Source organism: Takifugu flavidus, chromosome 15, assembly GCF_003711565.1.
Source record: "Takifugu flavidus isolate HTHZ2018 chromosome 15, ASM371156v2, whole genome shotgun sequence".
Lineage (NCBI taxonomy): Eukaryota > Metazoa > Chordata > Actinopteri > Tetraodontiformes > Tetraodontidae > Takifugu > Takifugu flavidus.
The window spans coordinates 5,348,466-5,374,241 of NC_079534.1; the positions used below are offsets into that span (position 1 = coordinate 5,348,466).

The following is a 25,776-nucleotide window of genomic DNA, read 5'->3' on the forward strand; positions in this document are numbered from 1 at the left end:
TCAGGTGCTGAGCAGGTGTTGAGCAGGTGTGAGCAGGTGTTGAGCAGGTGTTGATCAGGTGTTGATCAGTGTTGAGCAGGTGTTGAGCAGGTGTGAGCAGGTGTTGAGCAGGTGTTGAGCAGGTGTGAGCAGGTGTTGATCAGGTGCAAAGGCGGAGCCAGAACAGGCCGTAACGTCGATGAGCTCAGAAACAGAATTGACTCATTTAAGTTGTTTTGAATTTTCCCCTGAACATTTAAATGAATGTAGATTGAAATCTTTCTCTTTTTATTCTCATTCTGATACGTCTCTTAACATTTTATTGTTTTGCTGAAATGTGTCATGTGATCAAGAATGGGGATTCTTTTAGTTCTTCGTGTTCCTCATATTTCTCTTTGATCTTTCAGTTCCTACAACTGCAGGAACCGGCAGTGAGACCACCGGCGTTGCCATCTTTGACTTTGAGCCCCTGAAAGCAAAAACAGGTAAAAGTGATGAAGTCAGCAGCGTGTGGACGTGAAACTGAGTCTGAGCTGTGATTGGTCGTCAGGAATCGCCAGCAGAGCCATCAGACCCACTCTGGGCATCGTGGACCCTCTCCACACGCTCAGCATGCCCGAGAGTGTCGCTGCCAACAGCGGCTTCGATGTGCTGTGGTCCGTTTCCTGTCTGCACCTTTCAGAAGAAAACTCCTTCTTTTCTGTGAATTTCTCCCCGTGCTCCATCTCAGTCACGCTCTGGAGTCTTACACCAACGCGCTGCCCTACGACCAGCGGAGCCCCTGCCCCCCCAACCCCCTCCACCGCCCTGCCTACCAGGGCAGCAACCCCATCAGCGACGTATGGTCCCGCCACGCCCTCCAGGTGGTTGCCAAGTACATGAAACGGTAACTACAGTTAAATCTGATGCAGAGAGGATTTACAGAAATGAGGCATGTGTCTGATGACGGAGGGATTTCAGAGCCGTGCGCGACCCCGAAGATCTGGAGGCGCGCTCCAGCATGCACTTGGCGAGTGTGTTTGCCGGCATCGGCTTCGGGAACGCTGGCGTTCACCTGTGGTAGGAAAAGAGATCCTGCTACTGTTCCAGCAGCCTGAAGAGAAACAAAGTCAAAGTGTCAAAATTTTCCCCCCGCAGTCACGGAATGTCGTATCCGATTGCTGGCAATGTGAAGACTCATATGGCAAAGGGTTATGGCGTGGAGCACCCTCTAGTGGTGAGTTGTGAAGGACGAAATCACCTTTAAGATCCTGCTGGGGTTGTGGACCCGGACCCGGACCCCGGACACTTGCCTGTGTCAGTGTTTGTGGCGGCATCAGGTGGAGGAGCTCCAGAGAGACCTCCAACCTGCAGAGGAAACTTCTCCACCTGGTCCTCCTCACCTTCATCCAGCTGCTTTCAGCCGTTCCCTCGTCTGATCAGCTGCTATTCTGTGTCCATGTCTGTCCTCAGCCTCACGGGCTCTCCGTGGTCCTCACAGCTCCTGCTGTCTTTAACTTCACGGCCCCCATGTGTCCAGAGCGCCACCTGGAGGCTGCTGAAATCCTGGGTACTTCCTGTTTACTTTATCTGCTAAGGCTGAGCACACTAAGGCCAACAGGGGGCCGCCCATTCTCTTGCTGACCTGTTCACCTGTTCACCTGTTCACCTGTTTACCGTGTGACCTTCAGATGTACCCTGCTGTTCAACCTGTTTAATGATTAACAACAGCTAACCAGGTGTGTGCTACCTGCACCTGCTGCGGCTGAATCACCTGTCTTCTTCCAGGTGCAGACGTTCGCCAGGTGAAGCGGGAGGACGCAGGCCCGGTTCTGGCAGACACCCTTCGGAACTTCCTGTTCGAGCTGCAGGTGGAGGATGGGCTCGGAGCTTTGGGGTACGGCAGCGATGACGTCCCAGCTCTGGTGAAGGGAACCGTCCCACAGGTGTGTTCAGGGACACTCTGGACCGACTGTCACATGTATGACATCATCAGCAGGTGTTTCCCTCAGTCAGGTGTTGAGCAGGTGTTGAGCAGGTGTTGATCAGGTGTTGATCAGGTGTTGATCAGGTGTTGATCAGGTGTTGAGCGGGTGTTGATCAGGTGTTGAGCAGGTGTTGATCAGGTGTTGATCAGGTATTGATCAGGTGTTGAGCAGGTGTTGATCAGGTGTTGAGCAGGTATTGATCAGGTGTTGAGCAGGTGTTGATCAGGTGTTGATCAGTGTTGAGCGGGTGTTGATCAGGTGTTGAGCAGGTGTTGAGCAGGTGTTGATCAGGTGTTGAGCAGGTGTTGAGCAGGTGTTGATCAGGTGTTGAGCAGGTGTTGAGCAGGTGTTGATCAGGTGTTGAGCAGGTTTGATCAGGTGTTGAGCAGGTGTTGAGCAGGTGTTGGGGGCTTCAGGACCTTTGGCCTGGCTTCAATAATCTGGGGGTTATTTTAGGTCAGCGGCCATGTTTCAGGGGCGAGACCCCTCACTTCACCGCCACCGACACTCAGGTGATCGCCGTGCTGGAGACGCTTCGGCCTGCTGCCCAACACCCCCGCTTAAAAAGAGCTGAGGGTGACCTTTGACCCCAGAGCAACTCAACAGGTCCTGGGACGGTTGTGACAGATGCTCTGAAGAACAAAGGATGTTCTGGACGTGCTAAACAACAACAGCTTTTGTGGGTGCGGCCATCTTGTTTTTCCAAGTTTGGAACTGGAATGCTGCCAACTGGGCGGGACTTCGCCAGCTCCCACCTGGATGTTTCACCAGATCAGAGTGTAGTGGAGTGGAGATGAAAGAGATGATAGAGATTAAAGAGATCATAGAAATTAAAGAGATGATAGAGATTAAAGAGATGATAGAAATTAAAGAGATGAAAGAGATTAAAGGGATTAAAGAGATGATAGAGATGAAAGAGATTAAAGGATGAAAGAGATTAAAGAGATGGAAGAGATGATAGAAATTAAAGAGATGAAAGAGATGATAGAGATTAAAGAGATGAAAGATATGATAGAGATTAAAGGGATGATAGAGATTAAAGAGATGATAGAGATTAAAGGGATGAAAGAGATTAAAGAGGTCTTCTCTCTCCCCTTCCACCCCCCCACAGGAGCGAGTGACCAAACTGTCTCCAAGACCACACACCGAGGAAGATCTCAGCCAGCTCTTTGAAGCCTCTATGAAGATCTACTGAACACACACTTTCCCTTGTGTTTTCTATCTTTGCGAGGACATACTCAGCTCCTCGACCTTGATCTTCCTTATCTCGATCTTGACCTCAACCCAATTCTAACCGGAACTTTTAAACACACCTTTGAAGTTATGAGGGACGTAAAGAAGTTCCTCACCTCACAAACATGTAGCACACACACACATGATTCTTCTGTCCTTGTGGGGACCTCATCCACCCTTTGATCTTGCTGCCAATCTTTGAAGTTTTGATCAAAAAGATGTTGAGTTTACAGGATTGTATGAAATAAGTGACCATTTAATCCTCATTAGTGATGTTGGTAAATGTGATTCCAGTATTTTCCTGTGTAATCATAAATTCTTCAATGTGGAGTTAAAACATAAAAACATAAACCAAACATAAAAAATCACTTTCATCTCATGGAAATGTATTCTTCTAAATGAATCAAATGAACATTAGAGTATTTTTATTTCAAATACACTCTTTATAAATGACTAATTAAACGATAGCAAGTTTCGATTTGTTTGTGTTTATATTTGTTGATGCTGACGTCACTGAACTGGCCTGTCGCGTTTCCATGGAGACGCACATCAGGCTCAGGGATCAGGTCTCGTCCCACATGAGAGCACGGCTGCTCATCACAACCAGTCGGGCTGAGCTGTGCATCCCGATCAGACTGGGTTCCAGGGTGGACCCCACGTGGTCTCCAGCATCATCAGACCTGAACACACGGAGCTCCTTTAATCTGTGACCTCGTGGAACCTCACGCCATCATTCCACGGATCTATGGCTCTAAAGGGTGTTTCCAGGAACTTTAACCCTCCTCCATCTGATCCAGCAGCTGCCCCATCTGGATGTGATGGAGGGGTTTCAGAACATTTGTTGATCAGGTGCTGCTGCTCAGGTGATGGAACAGTTATAGGAAGGTCAGAGCTTCAAGTCCAGCAGCACATCTGGAGCAAGGAGCCAGCAGGACTGTGATCCAATCACAACGTGATCAATAATGCCATCTGTGCATCAGCGTGCAGATCCAGGACCAGGAGCTGAGAAGGTAGTTCTCGTTCCTCCTCAGAACTTCCCAGTCTGGCCTAAACTCTACTTGTGGCATTTTCAGATCATGCTGAGAAGTTCCCCAGAAGGGACCATTGTGGGACCACTGTAGGGGAGAGCCAAATTAGAACCGGAGCAGGACCAGGTCAGGCTCACATTAGTACCAGATCAGAACTGGAAATGGACCAAAGCTGGACCGAGACCGGACCACTATTGGTAACAGTCACCTGGTCTGAAGTGGGTGTGATGGTGGAGGTGAAAAACCCCGAGCTTGTTGGCCGAGGGGGCTGGAGCTGAACCCTGGAGACCTGGTCCAGGTTCTGTTTCAAGATGTTCACCTGGTGGTTCAGAAGCTCCCAAATGGAACGGACGGCTCCTGTCCTGCAGGGTCACCTGCGTCTGAGGGCAGCTGCTGCCCCATGTGGTTGCACAAGGTAACTACCCCTAAACATCAAAGCCACCAACCTGCCCCCCCCCCCGTTGAGATGCAAAAGAATCTTAAAATCAAGGTTTTATTGCACATCAGTGAACAGGTCCATGTAAATACATCGATACATAAGGAAAAGAACTTAAAGGAGTTTACAGGTTATTGTCCAGCTCACACAAAGCAAACAGGAAATAAAAGAATCCACATTGTTTCATTTGCATAAAAACATCTGTATTTATTTCATTTAAAAGGTCCCATTAAATCAAAGTACTCCTAAAAATGTTTGGGTAAAATGCAGTTTTTAAAACTGAATAAAATAGATTCTAGATAACTGCTCAATAAATCAATAAGCCATCAATAAGCAACTGATGGAGGGAGTGCAGCACCTACAGGGTTAAAAACATTAAAATATTCTAGACCAGTCACCTCACCTGAATCACACCTGGAAACCAAAGTTACCTATGACATCAACATTTGAAAGGATTCTTCACATCTTCACAGTTCAAATTAAGATTTCAAGCTTTCATCAAAGGATCAAAGAGTTTCTGAAAATGGGGAACAAAGAGCAGAAGTGATGACGACTAACCCAGGACCAGGACCAGGAGGACCAGGACCAGCAGGAGGACCAGGACCAGGACCGCAGGAGGACCAGGACCAGGACCGGCAGGAGGACCAGGACCAGGAGGACCAGGACCAGGAGGAGGACCAGGACCGGCAGGAGGACCAGGACCAGGAGGAGGACCAGGACCAGGAGGACCAGGACCAGGAGGAGGACCAGGACCGGCAGGAGGACCAGGACCAGGAGGAGGACCAGGACCAGGACCAGGAGGACCAGGACCAGGAGGAGGACCAGGACCGGCAGGAGGACCAGGACCAGGACCGGCAGGAGGACCAGGACCAGGAGGAGGACCAGGACCAGGACCGGCAGGAGGACCAGGACCAAGACCGGCAGGAGGACCAGGACCGGGACCGGCAGGAGGACCAGGACCAGGAGGAGGAGCAGGACCAGGACCAGCTTTAGGAGCAGGACCAGGACGAGGAGCAGGAGCAGGACCAGCTTTAGGAGCAGGACCAGGACGAGGAGCAGGAGCAGGACCGGCAGGAGGAGCAGGACCGGCAGGAGGAGCAGCAGGACCGGCAGGACCAAGAGCAGCAGGAGCAGGACCAGCCTGAGCAGGAGGACCAGAAGGACCAGGACCAGCAGGTCCAGGACCAGGAGCAGCAGGAGGAGGTGGTGGTGGGGGGAACCTGAAACCCAGATGGAAACATAACAAGACAGCAACAGGTCCCAGTGAGGGCCCAGAAAACTGATCCCAAGTCAGATATAAATCAACTGAAGCAGTCGGACGAAAGGCAGGCGTGTCTGTTACCATGGTAACTAATCCCTTTGAAAGATTTCACCATCAAATAAAATCCTTTTACCTGATTCCCAGATGTTTCTATGGAAACACGCAGGTTTGATCCATCACATGACTGAAATCAGATCCAGAACCGAGCCCCCCCGGCCCTGGCCCCGCCCACCCTGGCCCTGGCCCCGCCCATCAGGGCTCCAGGTACAGGCGGGCCTGCTCCAGCACATTCAGATGGTCTCCGGTCTTCACCGTCTCCAAGTTGGCCTTCATCTGCTGGTCAGACCAGAGTCAGAAGCAGGACGGGACCCAGACATGAGCGTGGCGCTGGTTCTGGACTTCACCTCACACAGTAACTCAGCAGGATGCAGCGGCCCCGCGGTGGGCTGGCACCAGCATCCACCGGCCTGATCCAAGGCCTCGCCACAAACCTCCAAAAGAGACGAGATCTCCTGTAGTGGGTTCTCCTGGAGCAGGTTCTCCTGGAACGGGTGGTCCTGGAGCGGGGCCTGCTGGAGCAGGTTCTCCTGCAGCGGGTTGGACAGAGACTTGGACTCTCTGAGGTTCTGTGGCCTGGACTGGGCCTCACTGTAGCAGGGGGACGCAGAGCTGGGCTGCCTGAGGCTCTGCGTCTGACTCTGGCCCGTCACCTGTGCACAGCCAGGAGCGTCACACACTGCGCACATGTGGCTCCGCCCACTGCCTACACGCTGAGTGGCGAGGAGGCGGAGCCACAGCAAGCTCGAGCTCAGCTCGCTCAGTCCCAGACTCGCTGGAAGTGCTGACAGAAGCAGAATCCCCAGCTGATGGAGCCACACATCTGCCCCCAACCCCAAGTTCTTTGACTTCAGTCCTTTACTGACCTGCGAGCTGATGCTGGACTGTTGGTGATCAAAGCTTTGCTCCTCCCACAACAGGTTCATCACTTTACTCCAGTAAATCTGAGACACACACACACACACACACACACAGGCGAGCGTCATGCTAGCAGCTCCTGGTGGCCAGCAGCAGGGTGTGTTTCACCTGATCCATGCTGTTGATCAGAGGTGTGGGAGACACCGGCGCTGACAGCAGGAAGTCGTTGAACTCCGTGGACGTCCTGAAACAAACACATCTGCATCTCAGTGCTGCCTCCACAACTGGGTCTTCAGCACCCGACCAGCTAACCTAACCCGGTGTAGCGGTACTACGAATAGATGTGTGATGTGATGCCATGTGACCTGTGGCCCCGCCCACATACTGGCTGCTGTGCTGTGGCATCTGTTTGTGAGAACAGACGTTCTGACCCAGATTCTGACTGCTGACCTCATGTATGTTGAAGAACTGCAGACGGTGGACAGACGGGTCACAGTCAGACAGTCAGACCATGTTTCAGATGATGCCAGACGCCTCCTGACCTGAGATGGGGAGCAGCTCAAGGCCCCTGTGGTCCTGCTCCAGGGAGAGGTGAAGTCCATGCTGGAGGCCATATCATCAGCACCGAGCAGCGGTTCCTGCAGGCACAGCACAGTTAGGCCACGCCCCTTTAAAGAGGACAAGCTGAGGCACACGGTGGGGGTCTCACGTCATCACTCCTGCACATGTCGATCACTAATGGGGGGTCATCGTCCGCGTAAGGGCCGCTCGCAGGGAGTGGGCTGTGGCTCCAGGACTCGTTCTGACACCAACACAGAGCAGGTAGAAGCACAAGAGGTTCAGATCCCACATCTGCAGATGTCCAACGGCAGCGCGGACGCTCGCGTTAGCATCACGGACGCTCGCGTTAGCATCACGGACGCTCGCGTTAGCATCACGCTAAACGGAAAAGTGGCGTCAGGCGCTCAGCTTGGTTCTGAGCTGCGCTATAATGGCCGTATATCACACCTGTACCCGATGTTACAACTAGCTTAAGTGTTGCTACGCTAACAGACAGTCTTCACGAGGCAGAAAATGAAGCTCCTCGTAGGTTGGTTTGTGCGGGTGGACGTTGAGACGACGTCCACGCGCACTCCAAGGGCGTCCCAGAGACGGTCCTCTCAGGAAGGCTGAACTATATGGACCCAGCATCTTCATGGGTCTCACCCAGCGGCTCCTGGTGCCTCCAGAGACACCGACAGCTTTGGTGGAGCCACAGCCCAACATTAATGCCAACAACAGACACATTTAGGACCAAAGTTCTTGGAACGACCACGCAGTTCCTCATTTTTGGTTCCTCTTCAGGTGACATTGCAATTCTTTGATTTGGAAGAAACAACCTGAACTTGTGTCGGTTGCTTGACTATTAAAGTTGTTGGTGATAGTTTTATTAGAGCCAAACACGACAAGAGGCCCTGACATATGGAGATTAGCACAGCCAAGCTAGCAGGAGCCAGGCTAGCAGGAGCCAAGCTAGCAGGAGCCAAGCTAGCAGGAGCCAGGCTAGCAGGAGCCAAGCTAGCAGGAGCCAGGCTAGCAGGAGCCAAGCTAGCAGGAGCCAGGCTAGCAGGAGCCAGGCTAGCAGGAGCCAAGCTAGCAGGAGCCAAGCTAGCAGGAGCCAGGCTAGCAGGAGCCAGGCTAGCAGGAGCCAGGCTAGCCTGCTGGGTACCTACGCCGCGGCTCATTACGTCACTCATCTTTAAGGCTGCTGAGCCAACACCTCCACCATGCTCCTCAACACCGCTGCTCTGGGTGGGAACATCTGCACACTTCTCACCTTCATAGGTGCCTTCAGGCTGTACAGACTCGGTGCACAGCTGGAACCTGGCAAGGAGGCAGGGATGCAGACAGGGCACGCCTGGTGGGCGTGGCCACCCTGGGGTTTACAGGTGTACCTGGAAACATTTCTGTCCTGTAAGGAGACGTGTGAACATGTCATCATGGTGATGCTGGGGCCACAGCTACAGTGGAGGATCAGACAAGGACCTGGAGGGGGACACTGGGTGTGTGAGGGGGGGGACAACGCCGGTAGCCCAGTACTGTGGACGAGGAGGAGGAGGAGGAGGAGGAGGAGGGCCGGCTGTCAAGGTGTAATGCCTGCAGGTATCCATCGTCATGGACTTTCCTCTTTAGGGTGGAATTCCAGTGGTTCTTGATGGCGTTGTCAGTCCTGAGGACAGAGAGTGTCCATGAGAGACAGAGAGAGTCCATGAGAGACAGAGAGAGTCCATGAGAGACAGAGAGAGTCCATGAGAGACAGAAAGTGTCCACGAGAGAGTCCGTGAGAGAGTCCACGAGAGACAGAGAGAGTCCACGAGAGACAGAGAGAGTCCACGAGAGACAGAGAGAGTCCACGAGAGACAGAGAGAGTCCATGAGAGACAGAGAGAGTCCATGAGAGACAGAGAGAGTCCATGAGAGACAGAGAGAGTCCATGAGAGACAGAAAGTGTCCACGAGAGAGTCCGTGAGAGAGTCCACGAGAGACAGAGAGAGTCCACGAGAGACAGAGAGAGTCCATGAGAGACAGAGAGAGTCCATGAGAGACAGAGAGAGTCCATGAGAGAGTCCATGAGAGACAGAGAGTCCATGAGAGAGAGAGAGTCCATGAGAGACAGAGAGAGTCCATGAGAGAGTCCATGAGAGAGTCCATGAGAGACAGAGAGTCCATGAGACAGAGAGAGTCCATGAGAGACAGAGAGAGTCCACGAGAGAGTCCATGAGAGACAGAGAGTCCATGAGACAGAGAGAGTCCATGAGAGACAGAGAGTCCATGAGACAGAGAGAGTCCATGAGAGACAGAGAGAGTCCACGAGAGACAGAGAGAGTCCATGAGAGACAGAGAGAGTCCATGAGAGACAGAAAGTGTCCATGAGAGACAGAGAGAGTCCACGAGAGACAGAGAGAGTCCATGAGAGACAGAAAGTGTCCATGAGAGACAGAGAGAGTCCACGAGAGACAGAGAGAGTCCACGAGAGACAGAGAGAGTCCATGAGAGACAGAGAGAGTCCATGAGACAGAGAGAGTCCATGAGAGACAGAGAGAGTCCACGAGAGACAGAGAGAGTCCATGAGAGAGTCCATGAGAGACAGAGAGAGTCCATGAGAGACAGAAAGTGTCCATGAGAGACAGAGAGAGTCCATGAGAGACAGAGAGAGTCCACGAGAGACAGAGAGAGTCCACGAGAGACAGAGAGAGTCCATGAGAGACAGAAAGAGTCCATGAGACAGAGAGAGTCCATGAGACAGAGAGAGCCAGACCTCCCCGGCAGCAGCTTGGAGATATCCGCCCAGCGGTTTCCCAGCATTCTCTGGGCCTGACAGATGACGCGGTCTTCTTCAGGTGTCCAGCTGCTTTTCTTCACCGCCGGGTTCAGGTGGTTGTGCCATCGCTCGCGGATCTGCTTCCCGTTACGACTGTGCACGTGTTTGGCGATGAGCGACCAACGCTTGGTGCCAAACTTCTCCACCAGGTCGATAACCTGCAGAGGAAGAGCTCAGGTGAGAAATGGTGTCAGCTCCATCACATCAGGGTTCAGCCTCTGATGTTCTTGACACTCGAGGAACCCTCAGGAACCACTGACCAAATGGCTGAAGACAGGAACGTGAGATGGGAACTATTATGGGAGAATGTATTTGGCTCAGTTATACAAAGAACTACATGGATTTATGAAACGGAATACGATGCTCCATCAGGAACATCATGTCCTCCAAGAGGACATTTATTTTTTTACTCTGATATGATCATTTTGAAGAGGAAAAGATCTTCTCTTCCTTTCTGCCTCCATCTTGCTGTGTACTACAGTGTTTGGGTGGAGCGGCACCTTCTGGTCCTCCTCTGCAGTCCAGGGACCTTTGATCAGCTCCTCGTTGATGATCTGCTGCCATCGTTGCTGGGCCTGACACAGACCAGCTTAGATGAGAACTGTAGCAGAACCACAGCAGCCATGCTGACACCAAAACCACCTGTAATCACAACTTTACCTTGGATTTGGCCCATTTAGGCTTCTGTAGTGTGCGTCTGGACGCCCTTCCATTGCATCGTTCATGTCCCAAACGGCTGCAACAACAAATAAAACCAGCTGGTTCATCATCTGCTGTGTGATCAGGATCTGATGAGACGTTTCCATTTAAAATATCAGTTAAATCGCTTCAGGTTTGTTTTAGACATGTAAACATATCTGGAGATAAGCTGCTTCTGCTCTTACTAGGACCTGCGGCTCCTGCTGCTCATTACTGCTGCTCACACACACACACACACACACACGAGAGAGAGAGAGAGAGAGAGAGAGAGAGAGAGAGAGAGAGAGAGAGACTGGTCAAGTACACACAAACTACGTCTGATAACAGAAAAAAATAAGACATCAATTACACTGCTATAAACGCCACAATCCTACTTTCAAAAATGTAGCTTTGTCAGTCTTTCTCATAAATAACTCAGAAATGCAGAAAATAGCAGCCTTTTAGCTTCTGTTTAAGAGCCAAAAGGCTGAATTTGCGCCAAACCGCAACAGAAGCGACACCAACTGAAGCGGCTTTAGCCGAGCTAGCCGCCGTTAGCCGATAAAGCGACGCAAGAAAGTGTTTAAAGCAGCGGCGGCCGTGTCCGTGACCCGGAAAAGCGTCTGTTGCTCCGGTTAAAAAGCGTCTGTTGCTCTGGTTACCGGCTGTGGGAACGAGATCCGTCGGGATTAACCGAAGTTTCGGCGAAATTTGCGGAACTTTACGGAGGACGAGGCGACAGTTTAAGGCGGTCCAGCTGAGCGCGCGCTGCTCTTCGGCTAATTACAGGTAACCGTCTGATTGGAGGAAGCGGCAATGACGTCACTCACAGGTGATTTCGCAACATCCACTGTCACGCCAAGACAAGAAGCTATTAATGTCCAGGATACATAATTCGCCCTATGTAGTGGGTAGTGGACAGGGAGCGAGTGTGCGGGTTCGGACGCAGCCGTAATAAATACCCCACAGTAGCAACAGTAGTGTACGGCACTTTTATTGTTGGTGTGTGAGCGGCGTGCGTGCGCGCGCGCCTGCATTCAAGAACTCCATTTCCCATCTATCGGCCGTTCTCCCGCCCTCGCGAAGATTACCCAGAATGCTCTTCGGCGGGACGAGAAGACTCGCCATGATACAGTTCTTTGGTGGTTGAAGTGACAAAAATCGTGTTACTTTGCGTTGAATAAAGTTCGCGAGGCTTATGTTTGTCCGGGGAGAGCCCAACAGAAGAACCTGGTCTGTTTCCGAGCGCTAGCTAGCTGCTAGCTCAGCCGTGGAGATTGTCGGTGAGTTCCCTTTAGCCCGGGCAGCTTGTTGTCGCTCCTCCGGGCCGTCGCACTTTATCACGGAACATCAGAACGTAACGAAATGCCCCTGAGAACAAACCCAGACGCTGCCGACGTTGGTGTTTGGGTGCGTGTGGCTCGTTTATTGGCCGTGGGAGTTGAAACTGCCTTTTATTTTGCATGCTATGCTGCTGGTGCACAGTTAGCTTTTAGCAGTTAGGCGATCATGCTAGCGATGCTACCAGCTCCAACTCTATAGAACCTAATTGTTCAGATGGTCAGCTGCTCGCTGCTTTGGAAGCATTAACGGGGACTCGTGTTACAAAGGTACCTAATGAGGAAGGAGTTTGGGCCAATGTGGCTCCACCGGAGGACGCCGGGGGCTCCACATCCAGCGCACTTGTCTCTTATTGTGCTCACCTCCGTGGAGGAGCCGGTGGTTATTGTTCCAGGGTAAAATATTGTGACATAATCTCAATTTTTGAATCCTTTCTTCCCCAGTTCTGGTGGTGAGGATGAATTATTCCACCTCTCCCGTACGTTGTCTACCAGATCATCGCTGTGTGCTGCCCACTTTTCTCTGTTCTCACTCTTTTGTCCACTTTTTAGCACTTTTTTGAACCTCTGAAGATTCTGAGGCTCAACTTGATGCAGTGTAAAGCTCTATTCTGTCTCTTCTGGCTCCGACCAAGTCTGATGAAACCTTGGACTCATGATTAACAGACGTTTTCTGATGGGTGGCCTTGGTGTCATGATTTGCCTCATTTACCATCCGAATCACCAGACTGTTCCTGGCCCAACACGTCCCCCAGCTGCTGGTTCATGCTGGATGGGTCCACGTCAGCCCACGGCTGATGGAGCTCCTCTGGCCACCTGCAGCTGCCACATTCACTTCAGGTTCAGACCTACAGAGCAGCAGCTGGACCTGCTCCTCTTACTTGAACAGTCTTGTTGGAGCCCATCTGCCCCTGTCTGCTAATGTCCTCACATGAGCGTCGCCTGGCAACGCGTCAGTTCTGGCACAACAATCCGGACTCGTCCCTCGTTCCCCGATGGTGGAACGACCTTCAGAGCTGCGTCAGAGTAGGACCTTCTCTTCCTTCAAGAAGCTCTTGAAGACTGACTCTTGTGTCTCCTACCGGCCCGTGTTTATCCTCCGGTCCCCTTCGCAGCGCTGCTCCGGTAGTTGGTAGTTGTTCCAGGGGGTTTAGGACTGGACGCCACTCTGGACAACAGCTGAGGGACTAAAGCGTAAATGGTGAGGGTGAGGGTGAGGGTTCCTGCAGTCAGACTATGTTTGACGCTTCAGTTTTACTGTCAGAGAGTTTGGGATCAACTGACACAGATTTCCTGTTCTCACGTGGGAGAAATAATGTAAATAAAGAGTATACTCTCTTGCTGTTGCTTTAACAGGATAATTAAGGATAATTAAGGTCTCGATCATACATGGAAGTGAAGGCAGTATCTGTGGCTAGCTGCGTACATCTAAAATAGCTTTCTTAGTTACACTGTTAAACAATCCTCATATTTGAGTGAATACTCACTAATATTGAGCATAATATGAAAACATGAAGGGCTCGATGATCCTTGTTTCGTGCTTGTTGCTCTTTAATGTGCAAAGTGCTAAAAAAGTCCCAGTCTTTGCTGTGTGAAGGTGCTCAGAGGAAGCTGAAGTCCACATCATGGTTCCCCTTCGTTAGCATCGTGCGACCCTCCCCATCCCCTCCACGTGCACGGGTAACCCTCCCCATCCCCTCCACGTGCACGGGTAACCCTCCCCATCCCCTCCTGCAGGTACAGCGGGAGCACCATGGCGACTGACATCGGCTCGCCGCAGCGTTTCTTCCACATGCCGCGCTTCCAGCACCAGGCGCCGCGGCAGGTGTTCTACAAGAGGCCGGACTTCGCCCAGCAGCAGGCCATGCAGCAGCTCACCTTCGATGGGAAACGCATGAGGAAGGCCGTCAATCGCAAAACCATCGACTACAACCCTTCAGTCATCAGGCATTTGGGGGTAACCACAACTGAGGCGTGCTAACTGTCGCCTGGCACCTGGGACCAGGCAGGTAGAACCAAAGTGCTTGTTTCTGTGCCCACTGCAGAACCGCTTGTGGCAGCGAGATCACCGAGACTTCCGAGCCATCCAGCCCGACGCAGGGTGCTACAATGACGTGAGTGCTGACCCACCGCTAGCTTAGCTTAGCTTAGCTTAGCTTAGCTGTGCTTAGCTTCTCTGGAAAGCATGAGCTGATTGTGCTTCAGCGAAGTCCTGAGGCGCTCCTGAAGATCCCCGCTGCTTCTTTCAGCTGGTTCCTCCTTTGGGGATGTTGAACAACCCGATGAATGCTGTAACCACCAAGTTTGTCCGGACCTCCACCAACAAAGTCAAGTGTCCTGTGTTTGTGATCAGGGTAAGAGTCTGCACCGGGCCGGTGGGGGGGGTGTTCTGCATCTTTCAACTCTTGATCTGTTTCCTCCAGTGGACTCCTGAAGGCCGCCGTCTGGTCACCGGAGCCTCAAGTGGAGAGTTCACTCTTTGGAATGGACTGACATTCAACTTTGAGACCATCTTACAGGTAAACACACACCTGCCTGCTGATGGCTGTTCACATACGGACTGGAGGGAAATCAGAAGCTCAGCATTCATTCAAATGTTCTCATGGAGGCGTGACCTCCTCACAAATGAATGAAATTCGGATGGAACAGAGGTTGTCGGACCTGGTGATGGTGACGGTTCCTCTGTCCCCTGCAGGCCCACGACAGTCCGGTCCGTGCGATGACCTGGTCTCACAATGACATGTGGATGCTGACGGCAGATCACGGTGGCTACGTCAAGTACTGGCAGTCCAACATGAACAACGTCAAGATGTTCCAGGCTCACAAGGAGGCCATTAGAGAAGCCAGGTTTCTACCTAATCTACCACTTTCTGTAGTTAAGGCCAGTGTGTGCTGCACCCTGTCAGCCTGCGGGGGGCGCTGCCTCGCCCTGGGCCTCCTGTTGTGGGTGATTAATGACAGATGTAAGTGTGTGCTGTTGCAACACTGCAGTGGTCTGTTGTTAATGTTGTTCCTTATGGCTTATGAGTTGTTTACTGTAAATAAAGTCATCTCATTGGTTCTGAAGTGCTGTGGCCCGGCCTGGCCTGATGGTGTGGGTGGAGACTGTTAGAATAAAGAAATAAAGGCCCATCTTCTTTCCCTCAATGACATTTGAGCAGGGATCAATAAAGTTTAACATAAAGTACAAAAATATTTAGTAATAATAAAGACAAGTAGACAAAAGTCTGAGTTCTACATGTTTACGGTCCAAATACCCAAAGCAAACACTACAGTTCCCAAGATGCACCTGGTGGCTCATTGTTGATGCACAGTGGAGTTTGGCCCGATCCGATCCAATAACTCAACGGGCCGTTTTCACGGTCCGATTAAAGATGGCTACAGCACAGTGCTCTGACCCGACCGCCTCAGCTGAGACTTTGACCCGAAACCCGTCTGTACCCTGACTGGGACCTGAACTGTGACACCTCAACAGCTAGCTCTGCTCAAGTTTGAGCCCCTCAGAACCGAAGGTCCTGGTCCGAGAGTAGCGTTTGTTGTGATGGACTGCTCTGATGCTATAAAAGTGGTGGTGCTGTCTTAAACGGTCAGAACCAGTTTTATCGTGTTGGTGGACACTGGCTGAGTGGTTCCTTTGGGGACCCAAACCCAGAAGTTTGTGGTTCCACTCAGATCCAGGACAGCTGAACTGGACATTCTGCCGCTGTGGTTCCCTCTGTTGCGGGCCGAGCTGTGCAGGAGCTGGACCTTCACTTGTGTAACGCTAACCTTTAGCATCTGTCCTCCAGAGGAGACGAGGCTGACCAGCACCGTCTCCAGAACAGCGGGTTTAACCCTAACTGTCGCTGACCCGCGGGCCGTCCCACACCATAAAACTGCTCTGTCACATAGGGCCCGGTTCCCCTTTAGCCCAGAACCACATGACGCTTGACGGGTGAGTAAAAACTGAAGATGGGAGGAAGCAGAGCTGAAGATTTACTCATATCCAGCTTGATCCAAACTCAATTCTTGACATTGGGAGGCTCCTAAAACACTTTTTGATTTATTCTGATGGATTCTGGTTCTGTTGGTGAGGTTGTTCTGAGGCTTGTCCAGCAGATGGAGACAGTGGCCCCTCTACCTTGGTCAGTGAAGCTTTTCAAAACTGAAGATGAACGTAACGGATACCCACATTGTCTTTATGATGAACTTGGGTATTTTACATCGAGATATTTCACTTTAAATGGAGGAGAAAATACAGAAAAGTAACAACGTAAACAGGAATTCCGAGTCTGCGTCAGGAGCGCTGATACGACGCCTGTGAGGAGGCTTCTGTTCTCAGGGTTACACCGTTCAGTGTTGGTCACACATCTCTTCTGTCTTGTGTAGTTTCTCTCCAACAGACAATAAATTTGCAACCTGCTCGGATGACGGAACCGTGAGGATCTGGGACTTCCTCCGCTGCCACGAGGAACGGATCCTTCGAGGTAGTCCATAATCACCGTCCACATCATCGATAATCACAATCCCTAAGTGTGGGGATACATCTGAAAAAGTGTGTGTGTGTGTGTGTGTGTGCGCAGGTCACGGTGCTGATGTCAAGTGTGTTGACTGGCATCCCACTAAAGGTCTGGTGGTCTCTGGCAGCAAAGACAGCCAGCAGCCCATCAAATTCTGGGACCCCAAGACCGGCCAGAGTCTGGCGACGCTGTGAGTCCGGAGCTGCTCTGCTGGCCCGAACCTCCGTCAGAACCCTGAAGTGACGCAACTTTGATTTTTGTGTCAGACACGCCCACAAGAACACGGTGATGGAGGTGAAGTGGAACCTGAATGGTAACTGGCTGCTGACTGCCTCCCGAGACCACCTCTGTAAACTGTTTGACATCAGGAACCTGAAGGAGGAGCTGCAGGTCTTCAGGGGACACAAGAAGGAGGCCACAGGTGAGCGGCAGGACTTTCCTGTCCTGGAGCTTCTGCTGGTCCTCCAGCGTGACCTCGTGTTCTTCTGTCCACAGCGGTGGCCTGGCATCCTGTCCACGAAGGTCTGTTTGCTAGTGGAGGTTCTGATGGTTCTCTGCTCTTCTGGCACACTGGGTAATGATGCTGAAGCTGGACTGGCCCATTGTGCTGGTTCACTGGTCCATTGTGCTGGTTCACTGGTCCATTGTGCTGGTTCACTGGTCCAGTGTGCTGGTTCACTGGTCCAGTGTGCTGGTTCACTGGTCCATTGTGCTGGTTCACTGGCCCATTGTGCTGGTTTACTGGTCCATTGTGCTGGTTCACTGGTCCATTGTGCTGGTTCACTGGTCCAGTGTGCTGGTTCACTGGTCCAGTGTGCTGGTTCACTGGTCCATTGTGCTGGTTCACTGGCCCATTGTGCTGGTTCACTGGTCCATTGTGCTGGTTCACTGGCCCATTGTGCTGGTTCACTGGTCCATTGTGCTGGTTCACTGGCCATTGTGCTGGTTTACTGGTCCATTGTGCTGGTTCACTGGCCCATTGTGCTGGTTTACTGGCCCATTGTGCTGGTTTACTGGTCCATTGTGCTGGTTCACTGGCCCATTGTGCTGGTTTACTGGTCCATTGTGCTGGTTTACTGGTCCATTGTGCTGGTTCACTGGTCCATTGTGCTGGTTCACTGGTCCATTGTGCTGGTTTACTGGTCCATTGTGCTGGTTCACTGGTCCATTGTGCTGGTTCACTGGTCCATTGTGCTGGTTTACTGGTCCATTGTGCTGGTTTACTGGTTCCAGCGTTCACACTTGTGCTTTTCAGGGTGGAGAAGGAAGTTGGAGGGATGGAGATGGCTCATGAAGGGATGATCTGGAGCTTGGCCTGGCACCCGCTGGGTCACATCCTGTGCTCGGGCTCCAATGACCACACCAGGTTGGACACACGCTGGTTCTTATTTTGACCAGGGGAACATGGTTCCGTGGTTCCTTTAGAGTGTGGCCCAGCACATACGTGGGTCGGCCGGGACACTCGCCAAGCTTCCGACCTCACGACTGTTTCTGTTTCAGTAAATTCTGGACGAGGAATCGCCCGGGCGACAAAATGAGGGACCGCTACAACCTGAATCTGCTGCCTGGGATGTCTGAAGATGGGCTGGAGTACGGTGAGCTGCAGCGCACGTGGGGACACGTGAGGCGTGGCCTCAGAATCCTGATGTGGGGGTTGTGTGTTCCAGATGATGTGGACCTGAACAGTGTGGCGTCCATCCCTGGGATGGGCATCCCCGACCAGCTGAAGGCAGCCATGGAGCAGGAGCAGAGCAGTAGGTCCACTCTCCAACCACCTGGGTTCGGGTTCCTGTGGGTTCTGAGAGGACAAGCGTCTTTATTTTAAAAAGCTCGGAGGCTTCAGATTGACTGGAATCAGTAACCTGCTCTATTTACCTGAGCTGACCTTTAGATCGAGTGTCCGAGGGTATTGAGGAGTAAGAGTCACGTCACCGAGCATGAGGAACATCTAAACAGCTGCGGCTGCTGTCTGCAGGTAAAGAGCTTCCTCCTGAGGTGGAGATGTCCATCCCTGGCCTGGACTGGGGTGTGGACGAGGTCATGGGGAAAGAAATGAAGAAGGTCCCGCAGAAGAAAGTCCCGTATGCTAAACCCATCCCAGCACAGTTCCAGCAGGTGCCAGAGGACGAGTGGCAGCTCTCCCACCATTGTGAGTGCACTCCGGAGCTCTCGGCTGGATCAACATCACCGTCCCCTCTGTGTGCAGGCCTGGGCAGAGAATAAAGTACCCATGATGCCTCCTGGGGGAGATCTGGCCAAGGACAGGAAGGCGGAGCAGAAGGTGGACATGAAGAAGAAGACGCAGGCGGAGATCGAGCAGGAGATGGCGGCTCTGCAGTACACCAACCCCATGCTGCTGGAGGTCAGAGCTGAGCTGCTGACGGACCCAGACCACCACCCCCTGCTGGGGGGGCTCCAGCACAGTCACACTGGGAACATCTGTTTGACCTCTGACCTCTGTTTGTTCCTGCTTTTCCAGCAAATGAAGATGGATCGGATGAGCCAGATGAACTCGGATGGGAGCGGGGGCCACCCTCAGGGACAGGCCCCGCCATCCTCCTTCTCTGCTGCCGGTCCCGGGGGCCCAGGTCCTCCTGGTCAACAGGGGTACTCTCTAAACATGCCACCTCAACAGATGGGTCCCCCCATGGCCCCTGGGAATATGCAACCTCCTTTCATGCCCCCCGGGCAGATGGGGCCTCACTCCGGTCCTCCACAGGGTATGATGGGTCCACCAGACATGCAGGGACTTCAAGGTATGCAGAGACATTCTGGCCCTCCCCGGAGCATGGGTCCACAAGGACCTCATGGCATGGCCCCTAGAGGGATGCAGGGACCCCCACCTCAACGAGGGATAGGTCCAAGAGATCCACAGGGGCCTCTACCTCAGGGGGGCATGATGGCACATCAGGGGAACATGATTCAACATGTTCAAGGTGGGATGATGGGGCCCCCAACCAGGACACATGGCAGCATGTCAAATAACTATGGGATGCATGTGTCACAAGGAAGTGTGCAGGGCCCCCCCGAGAGCCTGCAGGGGCCTCCATATATGCAGCACCAGGTGTGTGTGTCTGTGTGTGTGCGTCTGCGTGTCCTGTCTCACCTGGGACTAGTTTCAACACGACTGTCACTTCTTCTTTGCAGGGTCAGAACTCGGGGCCGGCGATGCACGGCATGGGGCCCGGAAATAAAGGTGAGAGCCAAGCGGGAGCACCACAGACACCTGGACAAGCTGCACACTTTACAGGTCAAAAGGTCATTTCCAGTGAGCGCAGGCAGGTAATGGCTGCCTCTCCTCTTGTCAGGTGACCATCGGGGGCCATCTAATCACCACATGGGCCCCTCTGACAGGCAGGGCCCTGGAGGACTGGAGCAGGGCTCAGGGCCTTACTGGGCTGACAGCCAGCAGAACCAGCATGGCCCACAGGACTTTGATGGAGGGCAAGATTTCCACGGCCGATCCGAGGAGGGCTGGAGACCTGGGCAAGGGTACCAAGGGGGGCGATGGGGGGGCACAGGGGGGGTGGGCACAGAGGGGTCGGGGGGAATGGGGGGAACTGGGTTCCTGAAGAGAGATATAGTAGTGCAGACTTCAGAGGACGCCGAGACGACAGGTGAGTCCAGGTGATGAGCCAGAACCCAGCGGGCGTCTGGAACTGCACTCAGGTAGAATTACTGCCTTCTTCAGGTTCAGAGGCGGGGGGCCCGGGGGGCCCGGCCGGCCCGGCGCTCGGGCTTACTTTGAGGACTACGCAGGCCAGGAGGAAGGCTTCGACGGGCACGAGGACATGGGCCGAGCCTGGGACAGCGGAGGAAGACTCAGGCCACATCGAGGAGGAGGTCCGCCCAGAGGTGAGAGGAGCTGCTCGGATGGTCTGACCCAGTTTTACCTGGAAACCTTTGATGGTCCAGGCAGGACACAGCCGGTTTATTCCAGCCGTTCCTCCCACAGGTCACGAGGCTTACAGGGATAACCACGATGGGTCGTCCTCCGCCGGGCGAGAACGGCCCTCCTCTATGCAAGGCATGGACATGGCATCTCTGCCTCCCAGGAAACGCCCGTGGCAGGATGGGCCCGGAACCGGAGACCCCCGAGAGCTGGACCCCCCATGTAGTGACGGAGGTGAGAGGTGTCACCCTCGGTGATCGCTGCTGGGATGTACTGATGACGACGACCGCCACTGGTGTGAAAAGGCTTCAAGCTCTGCTCTCTCCCTGCAGCGCGCCCCCCCCAGAGGGACGACGGCGGATACACGCCGTCCGGTCGCAGTGGACGAGGTGGCTGGGGTCCAGGATTGGGCCCCCGGAGAGGAGGACCTGCACCCAGGGGACCACCGAGGGGGGGCATAAGAGGGCGGTAGTGAGAAGATAGTGGTAACCTTCCATCGTCCTCCCTTCCAGCTGGTCTGTGAACAGACCCGGGACCAGGAAGCTCCTGGATAAGAACTGCTGCCAGTCCAGAGAAGGTGGTCTCTGACTGGTCCAAGTGGACAGCAAGTCTCTGGCTCATTTTAATGTAAGAGACATTTTATTTCACAGTGAACACTTTGTCTGCAGTGTGTTGCTTTTTGTAAAAGATTTCTATGTTTTTGTCTTTTCACTGAGGTGGACAATAAAGATTCACACTTCAGCTTTATTGATCAGTGTGTGTGTGTGTGGGGGGGTCATCGGTAGTAATAGCAGTCATACGCAGTAAATGGTACCTAAAGTCTTTATTTACTAAAGCTGGCGATTAGCAATGCGATTAGCAATGCTAATGCAGGTCAGAGTTCAGGGGAAACTGCAGGTCAGGGTCACTGACCCTGCAGAGGAATGTGCTTCCGGAATGTGGTCCCGGCCGACCCGTGGTCCCGTGGTCCCGGCCGGCCCGTGGTCCCGGCCGACCCGTGGTCCCGGCCGACCCGTGGTCCCGGCCGGCCCGTGGTCCCGGCCGACCCGTGGTCCCGTGGTCCCGGCCGGCCCGTGGTCCCGGCCGACCCGTGGTCCCGGCCGACCCGTGGCCCCGTGGTCCCGGCCGGCCCGTGGCCCCGGCCGCCCGTGGTCCCGGCCGACCCGTGGTCCCGGCCGACCCGGGCTCGCTCAGATGGGCATGGTTTTGCCGGTGACGGTTCTTTTGATGGCGGACGCCGCCATCCCACCCATGAAGCGGATTCCTGCGCTGCCTCCGGGCAGCAGTGACACCACAAACATGACGATGACGGCGACCTGCAGGGCGGCTCCCAGCGCGGTCAACACGGTGCTGTGGAGGCTCAGAGCCGCGTACAGGGTCCCTCCAAGCGCACACACATAGACTACAGCCCCGGGAGAAGTAGGCAGTCCGGCCACCAGCCTGCTGGGTCCGCGTAAGACCGCCACCGCGGCGATGGCGAACACGGAGCCGAGAGACCACAGCAGCGCAAACTTGCGGGCGTAGAGTAAGAGAAGCGGGGCGTACAGGGCCGACAGTCCGAAGCACAGCGCAGAAAACGACACGCAGACGGCGAAGGCCACCAGCCGCTGGCGGCGGCCCAGTCCCGGCAGACACGGGTCTGGTTCAGTTGACCATGGCCACGAAATACTGCTGGAACTCTGGCCTGGGGGGTTGCTGACCCGGTCACTCGCCCAGGGGCTCGACCATCGACCAAACCAACTCCCAGGAACCGGCTCTGGGTCGCCCAGCTCCAGAGTCGTGCAGGAACTGGACTGGGAAATGGTCTTCGCTCCGCCACTTTTAGACTGGGCCAAGTACTCCTGAAGCTGTCGGTTTAGTTCCGCCATAACATCGGAAGCTAACTGGGCTAAACTAGCCGCGCTTCTTCTTCTGGTTTTCGCGCCGTTCCTGTAAATCCCTCTACTGCCCCCCCGGACAGCAGAGGAACTACACCCGCGAATGAACGACGGCTGCATTTTAATGCCATAGTTTCATTATTATTCTGTAATTTTCAGAGCTGTTTAACATAATCGGATGCAGTGGGTTTTCTATTCTAATGTAACTGATAGTTTGGGGGTTATTAGTTTACTAAAAAGCTGGTGTGCCAAGGTGCAGGTGTGTGGCACGCCCCCTAACCACACCTGGTGCAGCTGATTTGTAGCTTCTAATGAGGGCCTGTTCACATACCTCAGCTTTCTGAAGAGCTGCTCACGACAGGTGTCCTGTCGTCCCTCTCCGGTCTGGGGGGGAGGAGGAGAGGAGAGAGGAGGAGAGGAGGAGAGGAGGAGGAGGGAGAGGAGAGGAGAGGAGAGGGAGGGGAGGGGGGGAGGGCGAGGGGGAGGGGAGGGGAGGGGAGGGGAGGGGAGGGGAGGAGGGGAGGAGGGGAGGGGAGGGGAGGGGAGGGGAGGAGGGGAGGGGAGGGGAGGGGAGGGGAGGGGAGGGGGAGGAGGGGAGGGGAGGGGAGAGGAGGGGAGGGGAGGGGAGGAGGGGGGAGGGGAGGGGGGAGAGGGGAGGAGGGGAGGGGAGGGGAGGAGGGGAGGAGGGGAGGGGAGGGGAGGGGAGGGGGGGAGGGGAGGGGGGGAGGGGAGGGGGGGGAGGGGAGGAGGGGAGGGAGAGAGGGAGGGGAGGGGAGAGGAGAGGAGAGGAGAGGAGAGGAGAGGAGAGGAGAGAGAGGGAGAGGTGTGTGTTGGTTGTGTTGTGTTGTGTTGTGTGGGTGTGTGTGTTGTGTGTTGTGTTCAGGGCTGTCCCTCCGGTAGGAGACCCCCCGGGGAGACCCAGGACACGCTGGAGAGGACTATGTCTCTCGACTGGTCTGGGAACGCCTGCTGCCCCCGCGACCCGACCCCGGATAAGGGTAGAGGATGGATGGATGGATAACCTAATGATTCGACGACCCCCTAAGTGTGATAATCTGTCTGTCTATGATAGTAACTGTAACTACAGAATTAACAACAATAAGCTTTTTCAAAGAGGAGGGTTTAAGTCTGATCTTAAAAGTAGCGATGGAGTCAGCCTCCCGTACCTGGACAGGGAGCTGGTTCCATAGCAGGGGGGCTGGACAGGGAGCTGGCTCCATAGCAGGGGGGCCTGGACAGGGAGCTGGTTCCATAGCAGGGGGGCCGGGACAGGGAGCTGGTTCCATAGCAGGGGGGCCTGGTAGCTAAATGCTCGGCCCCCCATTCTATTCTCATTCCCCATGGCTAACCCTACTGTATGAGGAGGGTTAGCCATGGACATGGGCAAACTGGTATCTATCAGATAAACATGATCTAAACCAGTCTAGTGCCTTTAATCCCAATCACATGTTCCATTGTCCTTTCCAATCACATGAAAGACAAGTTTTCTGTAGCAAACGAGCGCTCGTTGATGGATTTGGCTAATTGACTCTCCTAAATTCTGCATGGATGCAAATTTATGCATCCGAACATTTAACGTTCTATATTTAAACATCTCTAAATAGGCAAAGATGAGTGCGACTTAATGGACAAATAAAATGCTGCAAGTCCAATTCAAAATGCTTTGTATTTAACAAGTAAAGGCATCAGAAGACATATATTCTTATATTTCAGGTCAAACCTGATACAAAACTGCAGCGAAAAGAAGAATCCTTGAATCAAAACTGGATCTTTTTGGTGTCATTTTATTTCTTTTTTAGAAAATAACATCAGCTTCATGATGAACGAGGTATTGTGATGCGTTTGTAGACTCTTAGTAAACAGCCAACCAGTGTTCCAACCTGGAAAACTGCAGTAGACTGATATTCATCACTGTTTTGTGTCCATATGGCTTCTGATGGTTTCTCCAGCTGCTGATTTAAAGGGAGCCACGTCCTTTTGTCAGTGATGCTTTGCATATAACACGAAGGTGTCGTTAGCGGTCCTGAATCCTTTGGAAAGGGCATTGCCCAGTGAGAGGAAGAACTGGACGATCACATTTTTCCTTTTCTTTGGCATTAACAACCGTTTGTTGATGATCAACATGATTTGTTCAACAATAACTGGATCTTCACATATGATTAAGAACACAACCTTTTCAGGGCAGCCCAACACTTTGTAGAGCAGCTTCTTAATGCTCCTCTCCAGATTCTTAAAGACGTCAGAGTCTGTGTAAAACTGCTTATCTTTGACTTTATCCCAGATGATTTCTACCAGGTTGCTGATTAAATCAGAGATTGTTGCTGGCAGCATCTTCACATCCGAGCACACCGTGTAAACGACCTTCTCAATGAGAAACTTTACGTACGATCTGTTTGTAGCTCGCTGTGCCTCCTGGCGAGGTACGTCTTCATTGCTTCTGACTGGTGCTGGCAACATGTTCATCCCAGATTGGTCCACATAAGGCACCGTCACCCTGTCAATGACCCAGTTTACCTGAGTCTTCAGGTACCAGTTCATTAAAGACATAAAGACCCAAGCTTTGCTCCTAATGTCTGCATGGACTTCACTCTGAACCTCCCTCTCAACTGAGGGAGGAGCAGCTTCTGGTACCGAGTGGCGGTAAATTTCATTACTCAGTTCTTGGTTGAATTCCAAGACCTTGTTCCCAGACAAGTCCGTGAACACCTGGACTAAGGCATCCTCACGTTGAGCCTTGTCATCTTCCTGATCCAGAAACTGGGTTGAAAGTTTCTCCAGTATCGTCTCCACTGACTCACTCTTGTCTTCAGTCTGCGTGGGATGTTTCTTCTCCAGCTTGTCAAATATTCGCATTAAGCAAACTTTGGCAAAACACTTGGCGAAAAACGATTTGATTTTTTTCCCAGCTGGTTTGACGGCTAATGTTTCTGGGCTCTTCTTAGACAAGGTGCTTATTTCTACGGCCACGATCTCAATCTCCCCCGATATTTCATGATGTAACTCCTTACATTCAGCTTCTGGAAGATCTGCCATCAGAGGCCTGAAGATGTCCTGAAACTCAAAGTCCATTTCCTCCTTGATCCCCGCTGCAATGGGTGATTTGATGTTCTTGAGAAGGAAGCCTTCTCCTGAACTTGGAATACGCTCAATATTGGTTTTATGTGGACGAGGGCCAATAAAAGTCGTGATCTTTTCTGAAAAACGTTTGAAAAGCTCCACAAATTGGACAATCATGACATTGATTCTGGAGGTCGGGGTGATTTTCTGGTTGGGGGTACCTTTGTCACTGCTGGCACGTGAAGAGCTCAAGT

The 25,776-nt window shown here is 53.0% G+C and overlaps 4 protein-coding genes across 9 annotated transcripts; 2 read left to right on the plus strand and 2 right to left on the minus strand.

Moving 5' to 3' along the window:
- The first annotated feature begins 518 nt into the window (after window positions 1-518).
- On the plus strand, window positions 519-3,657 carry LOC130539165 (hydroxyacid-oxoacid transhydrogenase, mitochondrial-like). Its single transcript, XM_057057350.1, has 7 exons — window positions 519-635; window positions 710-865; window positions 940-1,038; window positions 1,117-1,195; window positions 1,432-1,528; window positions 1,747-1,904; window positions 3,058-3,657. Exons 1-7 carry the CDS (start codon window positions 592-594, stop codon window positions 3,139-3,141), a joined length of 717 nt encoding a protein of 238 aa, XP_056913330.1. The 5' UTR covers window positions 519-591; the 3' UTR covers window positions 3,142-3,657.
- A 1,029-nt stretch (window positions 3,658-4,686) lies between these two features.
- On the minus strand, window positions 4,687-11,809 carry LOC130539134 (myb-related protein A-like). 5 transcript variants are annotated; one of them, XM_057057275.1, is made up of 15 exons: window positions 11,520-11,809; window positions 11,064-11,094; window positions 10,840-10,915; window positions 10,680-10,754; window positions 10,117-10,337; window positions 8,845-9,028; window positions 8,636-8,770; window positions 7,529-7,621; window positions 7,362-7,457; window positions 7,205-7,287; window positions 6,988-7,063; window positions 6,828-6,905; window positions 6,309-6,614; window positions 6,038-6,237; window positions 4,687-5,863 (listed from the first exon to the last, which is right to left on the minus strand). In XM_057057275.1, the coding sequence occupies exons 2-14, from the start codon at window positions 11,087-11,089 to the stop codon at window positions 6,157-6,159; spliced, it is 1,530 nt and encodes a 509-aa protein (XP_056913255.1). In that variant the 5' UTR covers window positions 11,090-11,094; window positions 11,520-11,809; the 3' UTR covers window positions 4,687-5,863; window positions 6,038-6,156. The 5 variants fall into 5 exon arrangements, with proteins under 5 accessions (XP_056913255.1, XP_056913253.1, XP_056913257.1 ...); XM_057057273.1 differs by having other exon boundaries at window positions 4,687-5,196; window positions 5,265-5,863; window positions 7,270-7,457; XM_057057277.1 differs by lacking the exon at window positions 7,529-7,621.
- Window positions 11,810-11,941: 132 nt separating this feature from the next.
- On the plus strand, window positions 11,942-21,335 carry wdr33 (WD repeat domain 33). Its single transcript, XM_057057238.1, is given in 22 exon segments — window positions 11,942-12,140; window positions 13,935-14,154; window positions 14,243-14,311; window positions 14,447-14,551; window positions 14,621-14,716; window positions 14,893-15,044; window positions 16,566-16,663; window positions 16,760-16,886; window positions 16,963-17,117; window positions 17,192-17,270; window positions 17,952-18,062; window positions 18,197-18,291; window positions 18,364-18,450; window positions 18,672-18,811; window positions 18,903-19,058; window positions 19,176-19,760; window positions 19,844-19,892; window positions 20,005-20,202; window positions 20,205-20,313; window positions 20,388-20,551; window positions 20,652-20,822; window positions 20,921-21,335. Coding segments are annotated over 21 exon segments (3,090 nt in total). The 5' UTR covers window positions 11,942-12,140; window positions 13,935-13,950; the 3' UTR covers window positions 21,061-21,335.
- A 59-nt stretch (window positions 21,336-21,394) lies between these two features.
- On the minus strand, window positions 21,395-22,507 carry sft2d3 (SFT2 domain containing 3). 2 transcript variants are annotated; one of them, XM_057057343.1, is made up of 3 exons: window positions 21,783-22,507; window positions 21,569-21,605; window positions 21,395-21,526 (listed from the first exon to the last, which is right to left on the minus strand). In XM_057057343.1, exons 1-3 carry the CDS (start codon window positions 22,454-22,456, stop codon window positions 21,470-21,472), a joined length of 768 nt encoding a protein of 255 aa, XP_056913323.1. In that variant the 5' UTR covers window positions 22,457-22,507; the 3' UTR covers window positions 21,395-21,469. The 2 variants fall into 2 exon arrangements, with proteins under 2 accessions (XP_056913323.1, XP_056913324.1); XM_057057344.1 differs by having other exon boundaries at window positions 21,395-22,506.
- Window positions 22,508-25,776: the final 3,269 nt, after the last annotated feature.

What these genes read in the sequence shown, in the direction of transcription:
- LOC130539165 (XM_057057350.1), top strand. Translation starts at nt 592, where the DNA reads ATGCCCGAGAGTGTCGCTGCCAACAGCGGCTTCGATGTGCTGTG. An exon ending in AGCGGCTTCGATGTGCTGTG is followed by an intron (nt 636 to 709) that starts GTCCGTTTCCTG and finishes GCTCCATCTCAG; the next exon opens with TCACGCTCTGGAGTCTTACA. An exon ending in TGAAGGGAACCGTCCCACAG is followed by an intron (nt 1,905 to 3,057) that starts GTGTGTTCAGGG and finishes ACCCCCCCACAG; the next exon opens with GAGCGAGTGACCAAACTGTC.
- LOC130539134 (XM_057057273.1), bottom strand. Translation starts at nt 11,089, where the DNA reads ATGAGCAGCAGGAGCCGCAGGTCCTA. An exon ending in AGCAGGAGCCGCAGGTCCTA is followed by an intron (nt 10,916 to 11,063) that starts GTAAGAGCAGAA and finishes TTGTTGTTGCAG; the next exon opens with CCGTTTGGGACATGAACGAT. An exon ending in CACCCAGTGTCCCCCTCCAG is followed by an intron (nt 8,771 to 8,844) that starts GTCCTTGTCTGA and finishes GTCTCCTTACAG; the next exon opens with GACAGAAATGTTTCCAGGTA.
- sft2d3 (XM_057057343.1), bottom strand. Translation starts at nt 22,456, where the DNA reads ATGGCGGAACTAAACCGACAGCTTCAGGAGTACTTGGCCCAGTCTAAA. An exon ending in ACCGGCAAAACCATGCCCAT is followed by an intron (nt 21,606 to 21,782) that starts CTGAGCGAGCCC and finishes GCCGGCCGGGAC; the next exon opens with CACGGGTCGGCCGGGACCAC. An exon ending in CACGGGTCGGCCGGGACCAC is followed by an intron (nt 21,527 to 21,568) that starts GGGCCGGCCGGG and finishes GGCCGGGACCAC; the next exon opens with ATTCCGGAAGCACATTCCTC.